General features: G+C 39.8%; 1 protein-coding gene across 3 annotated transcripts in view; it reads right to left on the bottom strand.

Annotated features, from left to right (window-relative positions):
- IQCH (IQ motif containing H) overlaps positions 1–20,476 on the bottom strand; it is a 63,681-nt gene that overhangs the window by 23,302 nt on the left and 19,903 nt on the right. For all 3 annotated transcript variants that reach the window (XR_008451895.1, XM_054077873.1, XM_054077872.1), the window contains exons 7-10: positions 16,927–17,010; positions 14,394–14,569; positions 10,051–10,323; positions 7,820–8,011 (exon numbers count right to left, since the gene is read on the bottom strand). Coding sequence is in view for 2 of the 3 variants with exons in the window: in XM_054077873.1 (XP_053933848.1) it covers positions 7,820–8,011; positions 10,051–10,323; positions 14,394–14,569; positions 16,927–17,010 (725 nt within the window). In the remaining variant the exon portion in view is untranslated. The remainder of the gene's footprint in view (positions 1–7,819; positions 8,012–10,050; positions 10,324–14,393; positions 14,570–16,926; positions 17,011–20,476) is intronic.

Genomic DNA, 20,476 nt, shown 5'->3' with positions numbered 1-20,476 from the left:
ACCAAATGCCCAATCTTAAAGTTTTCAACTTGACTTTAAAGCCCAGGCATTTGATTGTTAACAGCAAATTTTAAAATCAAAAAGTGCCAATTTTGCCTTCCACAAGCTGGAAAAGTATGTTCTGATAGAAGGTACCATCATGTAAAACAGCCACCATTATCAAGTAACACAAATGTTTTTTGTATGTAAAATTGCTTTGTAAAATATTTGCTCCATCTGCTGAAAGTAGCAGAGACAATTTTCCCTGATAGCTAATGGCCCATTTCAGCTGTACGGCAAGCGATTCACCGTGGCTGCCACTTGCATTAAGTAGGATGGCGAAAACGGCGCACAGAATTCTCCACTTATGTAGTATTATCTCCTCGCTGCTTCCTGAGAGCCCGGCCCTCATTATCACGGCCTTCGCTTTGGACCAGCACACAGGACTCGGGTTGCTGTGACTCAAGAGGCTTTTTGTCAAACTGAGGCACATATGCTATGCTTCAATACAAAAACACAAAACAGCCACTTCCCTCGACTACAAGAACAAGAAGGTTAGTTCTCTTTCAACTTTCCAGCCCTTAAACTGCTGTTCCTTTTTTCACACCACATGGGGCCACGGTTTTCTCTTCTGGCTCATGCTGTCACTCTGCACGCTGAGGATTTCAATATATAAAGATCAAGCACTTCTTTTAATTTTAAATTCAACTACGTACACACACACACACACACACACAAAAGCCCTCACTGGCCTCATCCACCCCCCCCCCCAATCGCTTCTTCCATTGTATGCTTTGCTATTTACCGTGTCTCCATTGAAAAGTGCAGGTTTACAATGTGCCCTGAACTACTTCAACATCTGCTAACGGGCCAATAAAAAATAAATAAACCAGGACTGTTTAGCGACAGAGATCCTTTCTGCTCCCTCTGAATGCTCCTAAACCGGCAACAGCAATATGCTGCAAGATCCCTTTTCGGAGAAAAATATATGTGATAAAATAAAATATAAAATCCCCGCAGCCTGTGCTACCAAAAATCAGTTGGAAAGAGGAGCTTGAAAGGTATACGAGCTTCTCAAATAATTCTTCATATATTTAAGATGATAATTTAATTTTATATATTTAAATAATGTTTATGCACATGTTAATTTGAGATTAGGACAATTTCATTATGTAGGTTGCTTGCTCACTCCAAAAAAACCTACTCAATTATGCATTGCTGTTTTCTGCATAAAAGCGTGGCTTTTGCAAGGCTGGAGCCTTCATTTTTCAAGGTTCCCCACAGGTTCTATCTTCAGAGCAAACAAAATGCAACATAATTGTCATAATCTTCCGAAATCTCTTAAAAAATGTTTCTTTCAAGTGCAACGTTTATAAGTTCATGACATGGGGATGTTGATCCTCACACAGGATAAGTAATATTTGAATGCATCTTGTCTGTGTTTTAATGAGATCTGTGCAAATGCACAAACAAATGACACCCTCAGATTACTATTTCCCTCATTAATTTTTTTCCCTATATTTCAATCTCTTAAATTTTGCCTGATTGCCCTCCTTTCTGCCCTGCATTTCTAAAACAAGGATCCCAATGAATTCCAAAAATGTGATTGCAAAAAGAAAAAAAGACATCACATAGACAGCCGCTTCCATGAATTGTCTAAACTGCTGAGCTGTAATGCTAAAGGAATCATCAGGCTAAACCTGCACCGCCTTCCACAAATAACACTCAGTGAAATGTCTTTTATTCCCAGAGTTGCCTATGTGTTACTTTTGGGATTTTAGCAAAATAAACATTTTTAAAATAATCCAAACCAGCATTTTATTGGCTGTGATACCATTAACGGATTTCAGATTTCTTTAGTGCTCTTGCTTTATCCTCTCCTTCCACACTGTTATCGCTACAAACTGGCACTTAAATTCAATTGATTCCAAATATTCTGGATCCATATGGCCTAAAACCCTGGAGCTGAAGTTCTGATATTGCCTCACTGCTGTTTGCGAGCATTTGCCTCTCCTCCAGTCCCCAGATGGTGGAAGTAACATTTAAACCTCCTTTCCTCTGCCTTGTACAATAGACCTTGGCACTATTTCAACTGTTTACTCCGGTAATTAACAGCACTGATACCACAACAATTACAACTCCTACAATCTTAACACAATAATGCTATGAATTAGTGAGAGCTAATGGCTGGAAGGTAGAGTGCTTCCAGACTGCGAGATCTGTGCATTTTTAGAATAAAATAAAAGGTACAAACAGCACGCTTGCGGTAGACAATGATTACCTAGTAATTAGTTTACACAAAGCTTCCTATTTAATGGCAAAACGCTGTAATTAACGCGTGACAGAAAATCAAAGGGTACTTTGTAAGCATATGAAAAATTAACACTGCAGGCCTATAGCTTTATGTACTGATTAGAAGCATATTAAATCAATAGGACATGCAAACCAACAGCTTGCATATCTGATTATTGCAAGTCTTAGGAACGGATATCATGGTTTTAATTTAACCACAGGATACAATCATCATGCTTTATTTTACTTAGGGTTTCGGAATCACCTGAAACTGCGCTGTGGCAGCTACAGGGATCTACTAATAACCTGAAGAAGAGGACTGCGGTCTATATTAATATTCAATATTACAACTATTTAGGATGTATTGTTGAATAAGCACTGCCCACACTAGGAAGCAACCTGCAACTGTATTGCTTTAGCAGATAACTTCTTCCTTAACTCTTTGGGTTCCTTCTCTTTTCCTACTAAATACTGTATCAGTTAGAAGACATTCTCAAAGCCTGTCAAAATGGATCTTCTGTGTATTTGTCAGTTTCTGGGTTTCTTCAGGCTGACAAAATCACTGCGCCTGCAACTGCATGTGTACACTAAGAGCAGCAGCAAAGACTTCTTCTACCCCCCCTTGGTAGACTTCGGGTGTTATACTAAGACCGATTATAACTCCTTGCAGTTTCAGTAATATTTGCAGCTCTGCCTTAGGACAAAGCTGGTGCCGTTACAAAAGGTGATCTGAGCAGCGAAGAGGAGAGGTAGCAGAAAGGGAAAAGGCAGAGTTAGAAAGCAATGCCGTGTTCAAAGAAAGAAACAGTTGTGTGCTGGCAATGCCATGTTCCTAAAGTGAAATCTTTGACAGTATTACGGTTGGTTTTATTTTGACCTGTTTATAAACTTACTCTGAATTCCTCACTTCAGGAAAGAAACAAGACGTGGTATGTAAGCTTCAGGTTACTTACAGTGAATGCAGTTCACTCAACCAGTTAAAAATCTGACTGTTATTCCTGGGTTTCAGACAATCACAAAGTTTATCTAATTACTTATTACAGGATTTTTAACAGTTGATCAAAAAAATTTAAAGGAACAGTGATCATTTTATCTTTGGAATTCTCATTTTCCAATAGCAATCAATGCAAAATCCAGGAACCAGAGTCTGAAAATTGCTTTACACAACTCAGATGGAATCCTGTTTTCTGGATTTGCTACCTTTTGAAAAGATTTTCATTTCCTCTTACAGATCGTAGTGAATTAACCAAGATACAGTCTATAAGGAAAAGAAACCGTAACAAAGTACTCTGCCACAACTGGAGGCAGTAAGATTCAAGCACTACCACTGAAAACAGTAGGCTGCCCAAGCACGTTAAATAGCTTTTTTCTCCTACAACAGATATTTAATGCAGAGTTTGGAAATGGTTGTGTAGCCATGACCAATTATAATGACTTATTGAGAGAATATTTGTTGCTTGTTTTTCTGTGTCTTCTTCTGTTGTATTTTCAGCTCTCTTGATCTTTATCCCCACGCTTATCTCTTTTTTTGCCTTCAGTCTGGTCTTTGTTATCTTTAGGATCACTGATAGGTAAACTCACATCATGTTGCTGGTCCTGGTCCTTAATTAGGAATCGCAATGTAATAAAAGATAATTATAAAATTAATTTGATTAGTAATTCATCTAGTTATTTCAATACTATTTGGAGTTCTAGAATTATACAAGAGGATGGGATCTCTGCACAGTCCTGTGTTATTTTATGTAAAAGGAGAACTGTTAGAAGAAGAGAAGAGGTAATGCTAAGAGGGAGGTGATGTTACCTTTCCTCTAAAAGGGAAGAGGACTGCAAGCATTTAGAGAGTTTGAGGTGGCAGTTTAGAGAGTTTGAGTCCCAGGATTCTGAATCAGAGACCAGGAGGCATTGCAGGCTTCGACAGCCTGGTGTATGGTCAAAAACAATGACAAGGGACCAAACGGACTTTGTAAGCCACTTTTCCACCAATATTCAGCTTGAGTTGTGTGGCATCTGAGCATCTTTCTTAAAGGTCATGAAGGTATTGGCTGTATAAGGTCTGCTTAGCTCCGAATTTTCTCTGATGGTGGTCACAAGTGGATGCCCTGGGAAGTATGAAAACAGAGCAAGCGCATCCCTTCCCCAGATACTTTCCCAGTCTCCAACAATCTGCAGCTCAGAATCCCTCTACACCTGAGGCTGTGTCAGTGATAGCAGTCAATAGTCGTCTCTTCCATGAATTTATATCCCAGTAAGGGTCCATACAAGTACAGGTGAGAACTTCCAAAACCTGAACTGTGGACTTTTTACAGGAGTGAGATGCCTATCCTCTTACCACACTTTGGAATACCATATAATAAAAAGTAGTATAGATATCTTTATCTAGACATTCCAATCTTTTACTTACAGTAGCAAAATCACTTTGTGATTTTGCTACGCCTGGACTAACCGAAGCTTGAATTGGTTTGAAGCAAATAGGATGGAAAATCATGATAAAATGGCATAAGAGCATTTCACATGGCACATATGCCTTACACGCATGTGAAACAGTTAAAAATCTGTGATTTTATAAGCTTCCTATAACAGTGAACCACACTGCAAGATGCAATTGAATTGCTAAGGTGTATCAGTACTCACTGATGTTTTTGCATGTACCTGTGGCCAGATCCTGAAGTTCTTTTTTACGCTGCAGAATGCCTCCACAAATGGCCTGACGATTGCCAAACATGTACTTGGGGAGGCAGCACTTCTCTTGATATTGAATATCATTAAAATCTGGGCCTCGGGAGGAAATTCTTTATACGCTGACAGACTTCAGCAGCGCGCAGTAGGACGAAGGCCTTGCAGAGATGTTCAGTGTCTGAATTCTACCCATTATGCAGTTGCAAAATAATTGTTCAGATAACTCAGATGCTGCATTAAGTTAACAAGGTAAAATACATTGATAATCCTGTCCTGCATTTTTGTTTGCCCAACGTTACATTTGAAATGAGGAATCTAAAATCAGTCTCATTTTTAGATGGAATAGACGTCTACACAGTTCGAACCCACAAAGTGCATTATTTTTAATCTGTTGCCTACTCCATATCAATGAGGAAAAGCCGGGTATCGTGTCTTAAACTGCTATGCAAATGATGCTATTTGTAAGTATTAACATAATTTAGTGCTTAGAGTCATATTCTCATTTCTAATAATTCTACCAGAATGGAGAGTCTTTTCACTGTACTCTTAGCCTGCAGGATAGTCTTTCATCAAGAAGCTGAATTTTTTAATAACCTGCCAGCATACGTTTTGTACGTGGCAGCCTCTGCCAATGACACGATGTCTTCATTATCAAAAGAAACAAGTCCACATACCATAATAGGACATTAAAGCATGCCTGTGCTCATAAGCTAATGCTTTGATGTTTAAATGTGTATCATTAGAATAGTATTCCTTAACAAAGGGCGATTTTAATCCTCTGCTCTCAATGGTAACCTCACTGGAGACTGCGATTCATTATATATAAAGAAGGTCTCTGTTCTACAAAAGAGGGCTAAACTCCGAAGGCAGAAACATTTGAACACCTTTGCCACAGCACACTTAAATATTGGTCTCAATTTACGGAAGCTTTCCTGCTGACTGTAGGAAATTAGATCAAATAGGTCATTCTTTATATATTTTCCAACTTCCAACAAATGTTTATATTTAAAAGGCTTCTGAAAGGGGAATTCCTGGTTGCATCAAAGCTCAGCATAAAGATCGTATAAAAGGGGAACCAGAGAAAGCCAGGCAGCACTGTGTCCTTTATTCCAAGGCACTTAGCCATAGAAGAATCAAAAAGGCACAGAAACACTAACACTGGGTAATACCTCGGGGACAACATGATTGAGAGCAGACCTGTAGAGAAGGACTTGGGGTGCTGACTTATGAGAAGCTTGACATCAGTCAGCAATATGCACCCACAGCCCAGAAAGCCAACCATATCCTGGGCTGCACTAAAAGAAGCACGGCCAGCAGGGCAAGGGAGGGGATTCTCACCCTCTACTCTGCTCTTGCGAGACCTCACCTGGAGTCCTGTGTCCGGTTATAGAATCCCCAACATCAGAAAGATATGGAACTGTCAGAACGGGTCCAGAGGAGGACATGGAGATGATCCAAGGACTAGAGCACCTCCCATACAAGGACAGGCTGAGAGGGTTGTTCAGCGCGGAGAAAAGAAGGCTCCGGGGAGATCTTAGAGCAGCTTTCCAGTACCTGAAGGGGGCGTACAAGTAACCTGGGGACAGACATTTTACAAGGGCACATACTGATAGGACAAGGGAGAAGAGCTTTAAATTGAAAGGGGGAAGATTTAGATTAGACATTAGAAAGAAATAATTCACACTGAGGGTAGGGAGGCCCTGGCCCAGGTTGCCTGGAGAAGCCATGGCTGCCCCATCCCTGGAGGTGTTCAAGGCCAGGTTGGATGGGGCTTGGAGCAGCTTGGTCCAGAGGGAGGTGTCCCTGCCCATGGCAGGGGGGTGAAACTGGATGGGCTTTAGAGTCCCTTCCATCCAAATCATTCTACGATTCTATGACTCATGTCTGACTCCAATGGTGGGAGCAGGACCTGAACACGTTCTGTTAGCTTTCTGTCCCAGAGCATGCAGAGGCCAGACAGCACTGCCGCTGGGGCAGCTCTCTGGTGTCCTATGTCACACGATAAGACTCTAGCAGAGGGAGGGATGTGCAGCACATTGGAGAAATGAGCCCTTCAGCTTTATCTGATAAACTATTTCATAATGTGGAATTGTTTTGTAGCTGTCAAACACAACAGAACTGTAACCAGCACAATTTGAAATTTTAATACACAATATAATTCAATCAAACAAAAATTTCAAACCTGTTTTGATTGAATTAAAAAAGTCAAAAGAGCTCTAATGAGCAGTTTACGTAAATTAAACAGTTCTTTCTGGATACATTCCTTCTGGCTTTAAAACCATTACATTAGGAATGAATTTGGCATAATATACAGAAATATCAAATGCTTATTAAAATTAACACATTTAAACACTAATGAATACTTAAACCACAAATTGTTCTCTGAATGCCAGAACTAAGGAAGTATACTTCTATATGTTTTTTTCTACAGTTGAAATCTAGCATCTTAAAACTTGTTTCAATCATAGGGATTCCCAGGAATCTCCTAGAGTACGAGTTCACACAACAACATTTCTGGCAACTCGGGCCAGGGCCTCCCCACCCTCAGCGTGAAGAATTGCTTCCTAATGTCTAATCTAAATCTTCCCACAAGACCACTGACTAGAAGTTGCACATTCTCGTGTACGAATGAAGTGTTACAACACCCAACACATTCCACAGCTGGATGCCAGGGGTTCATTTCTATGTTGGAATATTTAACTGTTTTATTTGGATTGTTACCTATTGCCTTGTACAAGCTGATCTGGACTCTGTAAAATCAGATTTTACCAGTCTTAAAACAAAAGCTTACCAAAAAGATTTGCTGTGAGGAAGAACCCAGTGGACTAAAGAAGTCTCAACAATAAATAAGACACCCTCCTCTGTTACTTACATGTGCCCACTTCTTACTCCATATCTCAGGGCTGCATTGCTGACGTTCCTTCTGAACCCAGTGGTAGCATTTCAGATGTGAAATAACATCACAATAGGCAGTGCCGTTTCCTCTGGATTCATCGTTCACTTTAAACAACCAACGCCACACTTCCATGTTGTCAACAATCAGCTGGCTGAGAACACAAATCATCTGGGGAGCAACCACACACAGATATTTTGCACTATGACAATATCAAATTGTTTCTCATGTTAGACTTCCAGTTCTCAAATATTTGGGCTCAAAATTTATTTTCTAGATATGGTTTCTTTTTCTTAGAGATGCTCGCGTTGTTGCAGTTATCTGAATTCATAGCGAAAGCAACCTTGAACAGTTTTTGATAAGCAACCTGATCGAGTTGAAGATGTCCCCGCTCGCTGCAGGGGGGCTGGACTGGATGACCTTCATGGTCCCTTCCAATCCAAATCATAATTCTACAATACCTGCCCTTCCTGTGCTGGAGTTCACTGGTGCACAGCACTGAACAGCAGTCATGCACCTTTGGCGGTCAATGGACTTCTATTCTGCACGGAGGAATTTGCCTGTTGAGGCTTTTTAGTCCCATCGGGATCTTTGGTTTTGGAGAATCAGTATCGCTCAGTAGATGTTTGGGCAGAGAACATGCGCTTGACTACGCTGTCTCCAAAATCTGAGAAACAATTGTGCCAGATTCTAACATCAGCCAAAACATCTGTGAAATTCTCCTACTGGAAAGCAAGTACATTACATGGTTATAAATGTACGAAGGAGTTACCAGGCAGGCTTTATAAAAATGCTAATTATTTATTTGTGTATGTACACAGATTTAAATGGCTTTCAAATGCCTTTTTCCCAGCTGGTGTGGGATGCAATTAGCTTCTTAGAAACTGCAAATGCCTTTGAACCTGGTAAAACTATTATCAAATCTTGTTGCATTGGCTAGAGCCTGCTACAATTTCACACAGTAATTTTCGGGATTTTTGTTCCTTTTTTCTAATGTTGACCTAAAATACAATTACATGTGTGTGTCCCAGATGCTATTATTTGTGGCTTTTGAGAACCACATAAATGTGTTTTTCTTGATGACTCCCCTACAGTAATGAAAAGAATCAATAATATTGTAAGGACTGTACCAATCACAAAGAATTATGTGCTATCTTTAAGTGAAAATTGAATTGTGCTTTAACATAGCATCACCTTACTTTGATTATTTAACCTAAAATGTCAATATTTCATACAAGCAAATAACAGAAGTAGAACTTCCATAACACTGTAGCATGAATCTAAAATATTAGATTCTCATAAATGATTTAACAATAAATCAAACAGTTGTTAAGATCATTGATCATGTATTTATTTCATCTACTATAGAAGCTGCTCTGTATTTGTGTAGCTTAGATTGTTTTCAGTGTTAAAGGTGATTAATAAAAAGCAAAGCAATGTGAAAAGGCTCTTCAAGAAGTAGAAATACCCAGAAACCACAGCACTGTTTTTTCTCCTGTATGAGAGCGTAGCACCATCATAAAAATACATTTTAAGACATCAGTATGGATCATACTTAGACAAATCATTGCAAATGGCACAATCAGCTTATAGAGTGAAGTACTGAGGCACTGAATGCAAACTAAACATATGTAAACTGAATGCCGCACAGAAAGCTCCTGTGGCCTTGTAATTTTAGTTTAGGAACACTTGCTCTTTTCTCACTGCCCATGCTAACAAGATCAATGAATAGGTTGAATTCCTAAGTGGAAGGAATTTTTTCTTCATCAAATACTTAGCTTCCCAGAAATCCTTGCTCTATTTTCAGCCACTGGTAAAACTCCCATTAATTTCATTGAGGGTTAGACTGGATGACCTGTAAAGGCCCCTTCCAACCCAAAGCATTCTGATTCCACGATTCATCCAGGCCATGACTTCATCCACAGAGCAGCAACACACACTGCGTGAAATAACTGGACCAAATGCCTTGATATATTCTCTACAGTAACATGAAGAATACCAGAACAACCGGATTACTTCCTGACTAGGATACAAATTGCATTTAACTGGTCAGATAGAGCCAAAAACGAACCATACATGGCAATCGTACATGATTTAATCAAACCCAGTCAGGGTCTAATCAATACAGTCACTGCAACTGTACAAAGTTTGCATCCTATTGACTGAAAACAGGCGCCCGCATGTTGCCAAACCCGAAACCACACCCTTACCTCTTCCTTGGTGTAGATGTCAGCTTCTCCAGGAGGGGTCGGCACACCAGCATCGGCAAAAATTCGTTTACTTCCAGACTTGGTGCTACAGAGATGAGCCACTTCTGGCACCGAGCCTAATACAGGCACATTTAGCATGTCAGCCACTGCTAAATCATCTTTGTGGGGAACCCCTCCAACGATGTAGGCATCTCTGCTCCGGATAAGAATTTTTATTCTTTCGATAGTCTTGGGACTGTACTTCAGCTGCGTGGCAAGGCACATGCGGTGCTTCTGTATAAAGATAACATTACTCTTGTGAAAAGGTGTTCTTTTCTATTCCATGAACCTAATTTACAATGTTGCACACAATAAATACATTATTAATAGCAGGATGGGTTATGACCTATCCTGTAGCTTAGCAGTTTAAATTGATAAAAGCTGTTGGGGTGAGGCTCCATAATCGTGCACATCTTTAGCGTGTTGGAAATGGGCTCACTGGGAATAGAACTAATTACTACACATCTGTATTTATTTGATCCATGCGGAATTATCCTTCTGTCAGGCGGCAGAGAGGCTGGTGGCCTTTGGATAATAGTGATTCATCTCAGCAACACTCCTGGCATGGTTTAACTCTAAAGCTCCTAAAAATCAATACAAAAATGAAGCAAACTGCCTATAGCAGGAAATGTATTTCACTATACAGTTCTGCAGTATTTTAAGTGATTCTCTGAGAATAAAACACTTTGATTTACAAAAGCTTTCACTGATCACATTAAATTACTGAGGATATACATTTCTATTACACTGTAGTTCTGATCGCTACTGTAAACACAACTGCAGAGTGCTCAAAGACAGGACAGTATTTTTTTGTTCTATAAAGTACCAGGGTTTTAACTTTTTGGAAGGAAATTTTCATCTCCTGTAAAATAAGATCTACCACTGATCAAGCTGCTCATTACATGTTATAGTCTCTCAATTGACCCTAAGAACATCAGGCAGGGCAGAAGAAACCTCAAAAATGTTTTCTACATCACCTCCTATGCCTGGTCTGCAGACAACCCCATAATCCTTCCAAAGATACAGAAGTTGGCACAGACAGGGATGGACATTGTGCAGAAACAGCACAAGAGACATCCACCGCAAGAGGTTACCATAGGCAAATCCTAACTGTAACAAGAAAATCATTTTCACATTGAGGTTTCCTCTAACTTAGTCCCTTGTCAGGAACGCCTTCCTTTTCAGGATAGCATAATACTGGATTTGCTAGGGATTGTCAGGTCTGGAGAACCTAGTGTATTTTCCTCCGTAAAGTCCTGGATGCTTCTTTGAAGGGACTGAAGTATAGAACCGATTCTTCTACTTGAATGGGGACAACAGTGGAAAAGGGGGTGGGGGGAGCTCCAGGAAGTGAACAAAAGGAATACTCTTCTGGCAGTTCCTCAGTGCTTTTTTCACATCAAACACACAGCTCCTCTGTAAAGGCATCAGACACCGCAAGGATGGCAAGCAGGTAAGTCAGAGAACCGAAATGCTCTTCGATGTCCTAGTAGGAAAAAGGGCAGCACAGAAGTATAAGGGCAATAGGAATGACTAACAAGTTTCCAGAGTCTTTCTCCTTCCATCAGTTTTAAACTCGAGACTGTTAATATTCTGCTTTATATTCCTTCCCCTGTGCACTGGCATAAAAGCAAGGAGAGGGCCTGTTCTGTTGGTCCTGTGGCAGAGTTCTGCCACATAGAGAACAGGATCGATTTCCAGCCCCGGTCACTCGCTCCCTGGGGCCATGAATGGTGATGTAGGGATGAGATTTGCTTTGTGTCTCTCAATAATGGATTTTACAGTTAATTAAGGAGTACAGGAAACAGGCTGTAAAATCTAGTTCATTCCTGCTTTGAGAGCGGTATAGCTGCCATGATAGATAGTTGGGCAAAAGCAGGTAAAAGCAGAACTGAGGAACTCTCAGAATTCCAGCACAACTGCACAGAATAGTGGTTAGCAGGTTAGCCAAAAAGCTAGTTCTTGATTCACAAGCCTGCTGGGTTTTTATAATCTTCTCAAGGTCAGAGAAGTTGACCTTGGCATCAGCCTCACCACGATGAGTAAAGCTGCCACCCTGCTGTTTTGACATGCTGCTAGCTGAGAAACACAACAGCATAACCCTGTGTTAGATGGGTTTCGCATTGCACCTGGATGAACTGAGGCACAAGAGGTCAATTCTAATAGCTACAAAATGCCTAAGGACAACAGTATATGGACCACCACTACCAGTGGCACAGGGATACGTGCATCTGAGTGTGGTTTCTACCGATTTTCTTCCCCCCCAGTTCCACCAAAATAGCTAGGAGATTGGCCAAGGCAGATTTGTGCTTCTACAGTTGGTCAAATGAACTTGCTAAGGTGGCCTCCAAGCCACACGTTCATGTATTAGGAATAAATTTAGATACCTTAGGTCCAGCAAAAAGTTTTTATTAAATAACCCAGAGACAAATGCTTAAAAAAGAACCTATAAAGCTCTAAAAGAAAAAAAAAGACAGCTAAATCCACAGTCACTGAAGCCAATGGATGACCTGGATCAGTGGAGGGTATGGATTCTCCTCAATAAAAAAGACAGCTTTCTTGGACTCATCCATTAATAGATGGAACACATCTTAATAAAAACACATGCTTAATAAAACCAAAGCAGCTTGAGGATTTTGCAGACAAGCGAATGCACTGCACTGAACAGCCAAGTGCGTCCCTCAACCTGCCAGCATGTAAAATCTGTGATTGCTCATTCTTCCCGATGGGACTCGGCATTAATGCACTACCCTGCATTCCACAACCAAGTGAGCGGTGCGACCCATAGCCTTGAAAGAACCATGCAGCCCTTGTAACTAAGCTTAGCTCCTTACGCCACAGCATGTAACCTGCTTTTACCTTATAACGTCTTCAGTCAAATCACCATGACCAAAATTGTCCATGAAAGATATTTTCAGTTCCTGGACAGTCCCTCCATGTTTAGCAACACGCTTTTATCCATAATCTGATGTGTTTTAGGTGGTACTTTTGGCACGTTTTACATAGAAGGCTTCTTAGAGCTTCCAATATTTGGTAGTTAGTATTGGGAATATAGTCTGATATCCACAGAAAAAACAGCTACAATTGTCAAAGTGCAATTTAAAAAGAAAACATATCTCTGTTTTTTATCAATGATTTACCACCCCAATAATTTTACTTTACAAGGTGAAGGCCAAGCAGAGGCAGCTGTGATTCTTGCTGGTTTCCAGTATTCAGATGAAAAGACAATACTAAAGCAAAGCCGGCTCCTAAACCACAAATACTCATTTGACGCTTTTTCTCCAACTCCACAGAAAGCAGAACACATTCGTATCTACAGAATTCATTTTAACTACTGCAAAACCATCAGCCACCTCTGCTTCAGGAGTCCCTCCCATACAGCAAGCGAGCTATGCACTGTTCCCATATAGGTGTTTTTAGACTATTTCGGCAGAGAAGGATCCAGGCATATACGCAAGTGTTGTGCTGAACAGTCGCTCCCAAAGAACTACCTTTGAAAACCAACATGTTAATGAAATATAAAAACCTTCTTTCACTTCCAAAGCCACCAGTTTCAAACAGTATATCGTGTAACAAACCCGTTCAATAAAATATCTAGAAAAAGGTTATTGATACATATAAAAAATGGGAGCAGGACTTCAAGCAGAGACCCCAGAGACAGAATCATACCACAAAGTTTCATAAAAAGCAAATCTCAGTTAAGAAGCTGCGGAGTTAATATTTACAATACAAAGTTCTCCACTGTGAAGAGCCTTCACTGCGCTGCAGTATTTTCACAAACACTGTACAAAGTGTACATTCATTAAGGTCTCTTCTTAGACCATGTTTTAGCACATGGATTTAAAACTGACTTGAGAGTCTGGGAACTAATATTTCTGTACAACGTAACCTGAGTAGTTTTAAGCTCTGCTTTTTAAGAAGCTCTGCATTGGATTTAATTGTGAGAAACACTACAAACACATGAATGATTGAATGCTGGGCTTCCCAGAGATAAAGTTGGAGTAATAAGAATGGTTTATTGCTACGATTTGCTTAGAGATATAAATCTATCAAGTTTCCAGTCCCAAGCATATAGCAAGAAGGGACAGTGGTCTGCAAATAGCCAATATAGTACTATCTCAACCAAGTCTATAAAGCTAAACCAGGATATTTATTTCCAATGCTCTAACTAGTAGCCTAATCAGTAAAGCCCTTAAACTTGCAATAATATTTCACTGATGTGTACCAGAGCGTTACAAGTTATAAAATTTCCAATTTAATTTTACTGCATCCCTCAAGCTGTAGTAATTAGAAGACAAACTCACAGGGAAGCTGTTTATAGCTTCAGGGGTGAGAATTCTGAACCTGTCCTGCAGGTCACCCATGTCCTCAGGGTTCCCAGATCTAACAGCTGCCTGCAGACCCAGGAGTTTATCGTAATATTGCAGTAACTCCTCACTCAGATGAAGGGGGCAGATGTAGATGACGTCCACGTTGGCATCTAAAACAAAGGGGCACAATGTTCATTATTGGAGGAAAGGTAAACTCCGTTCAGAACAGCAATCTGATAATTCCTGATTATTTGCTAACAAACAGCTTCCCTAAAAGAACACTGGAAATAAAAAAAAGAGATCTGTAATCCCCAAATCTTAGCAGTTTAACTGCTTTTTCTGTGCTTCAGCGTTTCTCTGAAGGCAGGTCAGCAACCCGAAGAAACAGCTAGTTTGGGGAATCCAATCTGCAGAACATATTGGGGGCAGAATTTTCAAAGTGTTGCAGGGGGATTTATATGTGCGACTCACATTAACATCAACGGGAATTGCGCGCAGCTTTAAAAATGTATCCCATTAACTTCAGTAAATTATAAAACCGAGCTATTAAGTTTAGAAAGCGGATGAAATTGCAATTTCGTATGCTGCCTGGATTTTGCACGGCCTGTTCCTATTCTTGTCCTGTCCACATAAAAGCTCACGGCAGGATACCATTAATAACCATTGCTGAGCACGTGAGCGTGCAGATTAGCGAGTTAAATACCGCAGTGTGAAAATCTGTTTGCCTGCATGTAAACCCACTTGGGCTGGAAGACAGTGTATACACAGACACATAGAGGTGAGAAAGCAAGAGTCTGTAACATAGGCTGTTCTGGAAAATTTTAACTCCTCTGCTTTTCTAAAATATTAATGTTAATAGGTGAGCTAATGAATTAATGTGCCTTGGAACAGCAATAGGATACACTGCCAAAAAACACTCCTCGATTTTGATCCAGCTCCTGCTGAAATCAGTAGGAAGTCTTTCATTGTCTTTACTGGGCACAGGAACAAGAGCCCTGACAGTGCCAGGGACAACTGCTATTACACGGGAATGAACCCAAAGCAGAGCAAGTATTGGACTAAGGAAACCCTGAGCCTCATGTTATAAAGGAATAAGATATCCTAAGATATCCTACTCATTCACTGTGTTTTGCCGTACTGCTACAGGCAAGCACCCCACATGAAAAACACAAGGCCAGCGTTTTACATCTCAGCTGAAGCAGTTTAGCGTTACAGCATCCAGCAATCAGCTCAGGACAGAGCCTTTATGCAATACAGTTCATCACCATATAAGTTTCTCAGATAATTAAATGAACCATTAGCCAATATTCTATTGCTTTTACGCAAATAAAGTCTGAGTATTTACTCAGACTCGCAAAATAAGCCTGAAAATTTACCAGCTAGGGTACAAACAGATCAATGGTGGCTGCAATGCTGAATAGACTATGCTGTCAAAAATGGACAAGTGCAAGTGAATTTCTTGAATAAAATGCAGCAACACACTTCACTACTGTTAGCTCTGCCCTATAAAGAGACACACAAGTCTGCTTTGGGCACAGCAGGGTTCCAGAGACAGGTAAGCTAAGAGCAGGTCACAACACACAAGGAATCCTCTGACATCCTAAAAAGAAAAGCAGATAAAGGAGATATAATATGGTAAAGATCAATGCTCTTCTGCCAGGCACAGGTAAAGCATCCAATCTTCTTCGTAATTTAGTTAATATTTAACTAGTTTGTATCTTACTCATGGTCTATTTTACGTTTTATGCTCAAACCAATTTTCATGTTCACAGATTTTAAAATGAGAAAGAAAGCCTGTTTGATGTGTTGACTATGTCTCTTTAAGTTAAAACTATAATTTTTGAGGCAAAAAATGTTAAAAAAATAAAACTGTGCTGTGAAAAAACAATATTAGTGCCTAGATAATATATAAAGGCAATTACATTATTATTTTAGGCAACTGTAAATTTCTGGATCCAATACATTTTTGTTACAAACTTACTAAATGGCATTTATAAAATAATAATGATACTGAAATATATATGAATCATGTAAAGCATGTCATTCCAGGGAGCCAATGAAGTTGGTCATTGACAAATAATATTCTTCACTGCTTTGCTTAAAAGAGGACTGTCATTGCAGGAAAAACTTTTTAATGTACGTCTTTTGCCTTGTTTGCTAATTTAGAAAAAAAATTGGTTTAAATAAGGGCTTGCTCTTTTCTAGCACATCTTTCTCTCCGTATGAGCCTGAATGAACTCTAGCGGAATTAGCTACCTAATTTTGTAGAACACTAAACACTTTTGATCGTTTGTGGTGCTCAGCATGGCACAGGATGAGGCTGCTTTACCTTAGTGCAGAATCGGAGAGAATCAGCATGCTCTTATTATGAATAATGTGGATAGGAGCAAATGCCATAACAGGTAAATCACTTATGTGTTCTCTATATTTAACATTAACACAAACAGAAAGTCCTCCTCAGTCTCTTTCACTCACAACTATGGGCAAATAATGATCAAAACCAGGCAGACAGCAGCTCATAACATACCCAGAATGTCACACAGCCTCCCCATCTGCATGTTCTGTTGGACAGCAAGATCAGGAGTATGCTCACGGGTGCACTGGGAATAGCCTGGAAAACAAGTAAAAGCACCCCCCAACTGCATTCAGACCCCCCCTGGTATATGTTGGAAAGATAACAGACTTTTGGATTTAAAAAAGCATTTCAAATCCCAACTGTGGCATAGTACCAATTATATCATTTTTATGAATTCAATTTTATTAGTGACGTGATGTAACATCGTGGTTTTATGTCATGAGATTTTAAATACCAACCTAAACGTTACAGACCCATAAAGCTTTATAATCCAAGCGTGCAGGCTGAATATTTTGAGTCTTCTATGTTGCTGGTTTTGTTTTTTTTTTTTTTAAACAGTGAAAAAAATGACACCACGATTAAGCAAGAATCCTGGTACGTTTTGTCCTTCACACAGATAAAAGGCAACAAAATCACTTCATTAAGGAGGTGTCTCGGTGATACCTGATCACTTTGTTGCAGAGCAGCAGCGTGTCTAAGCTTGGATTATCTATTTGGAGGTCAGACTTCACACTGATTGCATACTCACATTCAAAAAGACTGCAGTAAATGATGCGACCACTGTAACTATAATCTCTAATCCTGTAATTTTTAAATTCAGCTACTTCTAAATTAATCAGTTTGTATGTACTACCACACAGCGTGAGGGGCAACAGCTGCGATTGGATCAATAAGGAATTCTGCCTAACTTTCAAGTGTTTGGCACAAAACCTTGACCGATCCAGTAACAAGATCCTTACAACATTTCCATATGAAACTTACGAAAAACTTAAATTTGACTAAATCAGATCAGTATTTCAGTGCTTTCGTTTTGGAAGATCATATCAGTGGTACTTCCAGCAAATTTCAAGGACAATGATTAGAAGTAATCAGCATTCTAAGGTGCTGTGGCAATGACACTAAGCACATAGGAGAGCAAAATGTAATAAAATACAGAGAAATGGAAATAATTACTTTAATTTTTAGCAATTTCTTGTCAAACTCACACATCGTAGGTAGCACAACAGTACCAGGCACCTGCAGAACTACAGCCATGTAAGAGATAGAGATTTTTTGTCTCTCTAATATTAAGCTGTAGTAATTTGATAGAGCTTGCTCTGATTACTTAAATTTTAGTTTCAAGGCTTCATTTTGTTCTCTCAGGTGGGGACCAATTTTAAGCCACCTAACAACATCAAAACACTTTAAACTTCAAAGGCAGAAAGCAGCTGACTTCCTCATGCTAAGCAATCCGCTAGAAAACACATTTGTTCCAAGAACTAAACCTGGGCAGAAAAACAACATGCAAATATCACTTGGAAAACCAGTCATTATTTGAAAGGAATTAAGTATCAATCAAACAACAGTTAGGGGCTGCAGGTTGCTAGGGCTCTGCAGATACACTGTAGCTTTACAGCAACTGCCACAGGTACTCATCTGAGATATGTTAACAGAAAATATTCATTCACAACATACTCACTTCCGCTGACATGACCCCATTAGATTTAACGTGAGGAATATTCACTCCTTGTGAATCATTCCCCTTCCAATGGACATTATGAACCACATTAATCCTCACACCTGATGCATTTCCAACGCTCTGTACTTACGTAGCTGGGCATCTGACAATGCTTAGTGAAGGCAGAGGCTTAATATTCCATTCCTTGCAGGTTAAGCAAAATTCAACCCAAGGAATTACATATCCTGCAATGATACTCTATGTGTTCCAGTCTGTGTCATCACTTCTATTTTGTTACGCACAGCTGGTTTGTGCAGCACTAACACTGTGGTCTCAAATATACAAAACATTTCAGATAAATTTGCATTTGCCAGTAACCAAAACTCCTATTTCAATTCAAAACCCCACTATTTCAGTTGATCCATACCTGCAATCTGGGTAATTTAAACTCCAAACGGTGTCTGAAAATGCCAGTGATGGCAGAGCACTCGAGGATGGTCATTTGCATTGTGGCACCCTACTGGCTAAGCTGGTTTACCGAAGGGTCACCCTTGCAAAATGAGAACTAAGAATTCTGATTTCTCAGCTCACTGGCACTGAAGGGACATTGAGGACCTTCCTCCTTCACAGGAGTGTTATGATAGTGTCTGTGCACCGACTTCAGTGCAATGCTCCCAGTTCACACAGGGGGAAGTGTAGCGAGAGTTACAGAAGTACTAAAAGAAGGGGTGTACAAATTAATAGTAAAGGGCCTGCTTTCACCTCCCCTTTCAAACTCAGCCATGACCTAATGCCCCTTAACCACCACTTTCTTAATAAATTGTGCTCATCTCAAAGTGTCTTCTCTTAAAGAGCCCACAAGACATTCCACACCTGCCTTTGAAACAAGCAGTAGCACTACAGGGCAGGGGGGATGTGACACAACATTTTAAGGAACCACAGGCAATGTCTGAAGGGGAAAGTGGAAAATGAGCTATCTGGGATTCTGCCACTTTGTGCTTCTCAGTGCCTGGGACAGGTCTAATAAATAATATCTAACTTTTCTCACTACACTTGGCACACCTACTGCCCAGCTGAAACTGCTTTTAAAAAGGACTCGGGTATCACCCAAAAGGAAGCTTTGATAAATATACAGCAGGTCATAGAATGTGACAAATTTTACTTACTGTAAATGTAACTCCAAGTGGAAAGATGTATTAATCACTTAAAAATAGTTGAATGAAAAAAAGAAACAGTATTTGAATCCCAAATATGGCAGAAGCGTATTCATCCATTAAAGTGTGGTAGTAAATCCAATTATAAAGGTCAAATACATTTTTCCTTACTAACTGACAAAAACGCTAAACAATCTTCAAACAATGGCATCTACTTTCCTATTTTAGCTATCCTAGAAATCCAAAGTTGTTGTTTTGATGACATAAAAGGAAACATTTGTTCCTCACAGCAGTATAATTGAAGCCCTTCACTATGCCTTTTCCTGGATTATTTCCAGAAGCTTGACATGAATCTGAAACTCTTGTAAAAACAGAGAGTGCTGAGAAATTCAGTTACGACTCCATCTCCATTCATTGGAATTCCACTCACACGGGAAGAAAAATCAGACTCTGATCTGCCCTAAATGCTGAAGTCAAGGAGATGCAAGTAGAGAATTTCAGGTTCTATTTTTGATTTACAAAACTGAACGGGGAAACCACAAACAGCATCAAAATTCTGCGTTGTGTTGACCTGCTCTGTCCCAGTTCTTGCAATTTATGATTTTACGATTACTCAGACTCAGGTATCAAAAAAACTCCTGCTGAGATGAGCTGTCATTCTGTGTATTTAGACCTCTCAGACTGAAACAAATGTTAGTTGTTTAAATTTTCCAGCTTCCTAGAAGCCGACTAGGACAGACTTCTTAATTGTACTATTCCATAAGGCTAAAGAAAAGAAGGCAAAATATTTCAGGGTATTCAGAAAAAAAAATATTATAAGGCATGGCAGATCAAAAGCAGAATTGGGAAATGCCCAAGAACAAACTACACAAATTTATGAGTTGGAAGGGCTCAAGTGATGGGCTCAAAA

Source organism: Cuculus canorus, chromosome 12 (genome assembly GCF_017976375.1).
Source record: "Cuculus canorus isolate bCucCan1 chromosome 12, bCucCan1.pri, whole genome shotgun sequence".
NCBI classification, from domain to species: domain Eukaryota; kingdom Metazoa; phylum Chordata; class Aves; order Cuculiformes; family Cuculidae; genus Cuculus; species Cuculus canorus.
The sequence above is the reverse complement of the archived record's forward strand: the minus strand, read 5'-3'. Positions and strand labels throughout refer to the sequence as shown.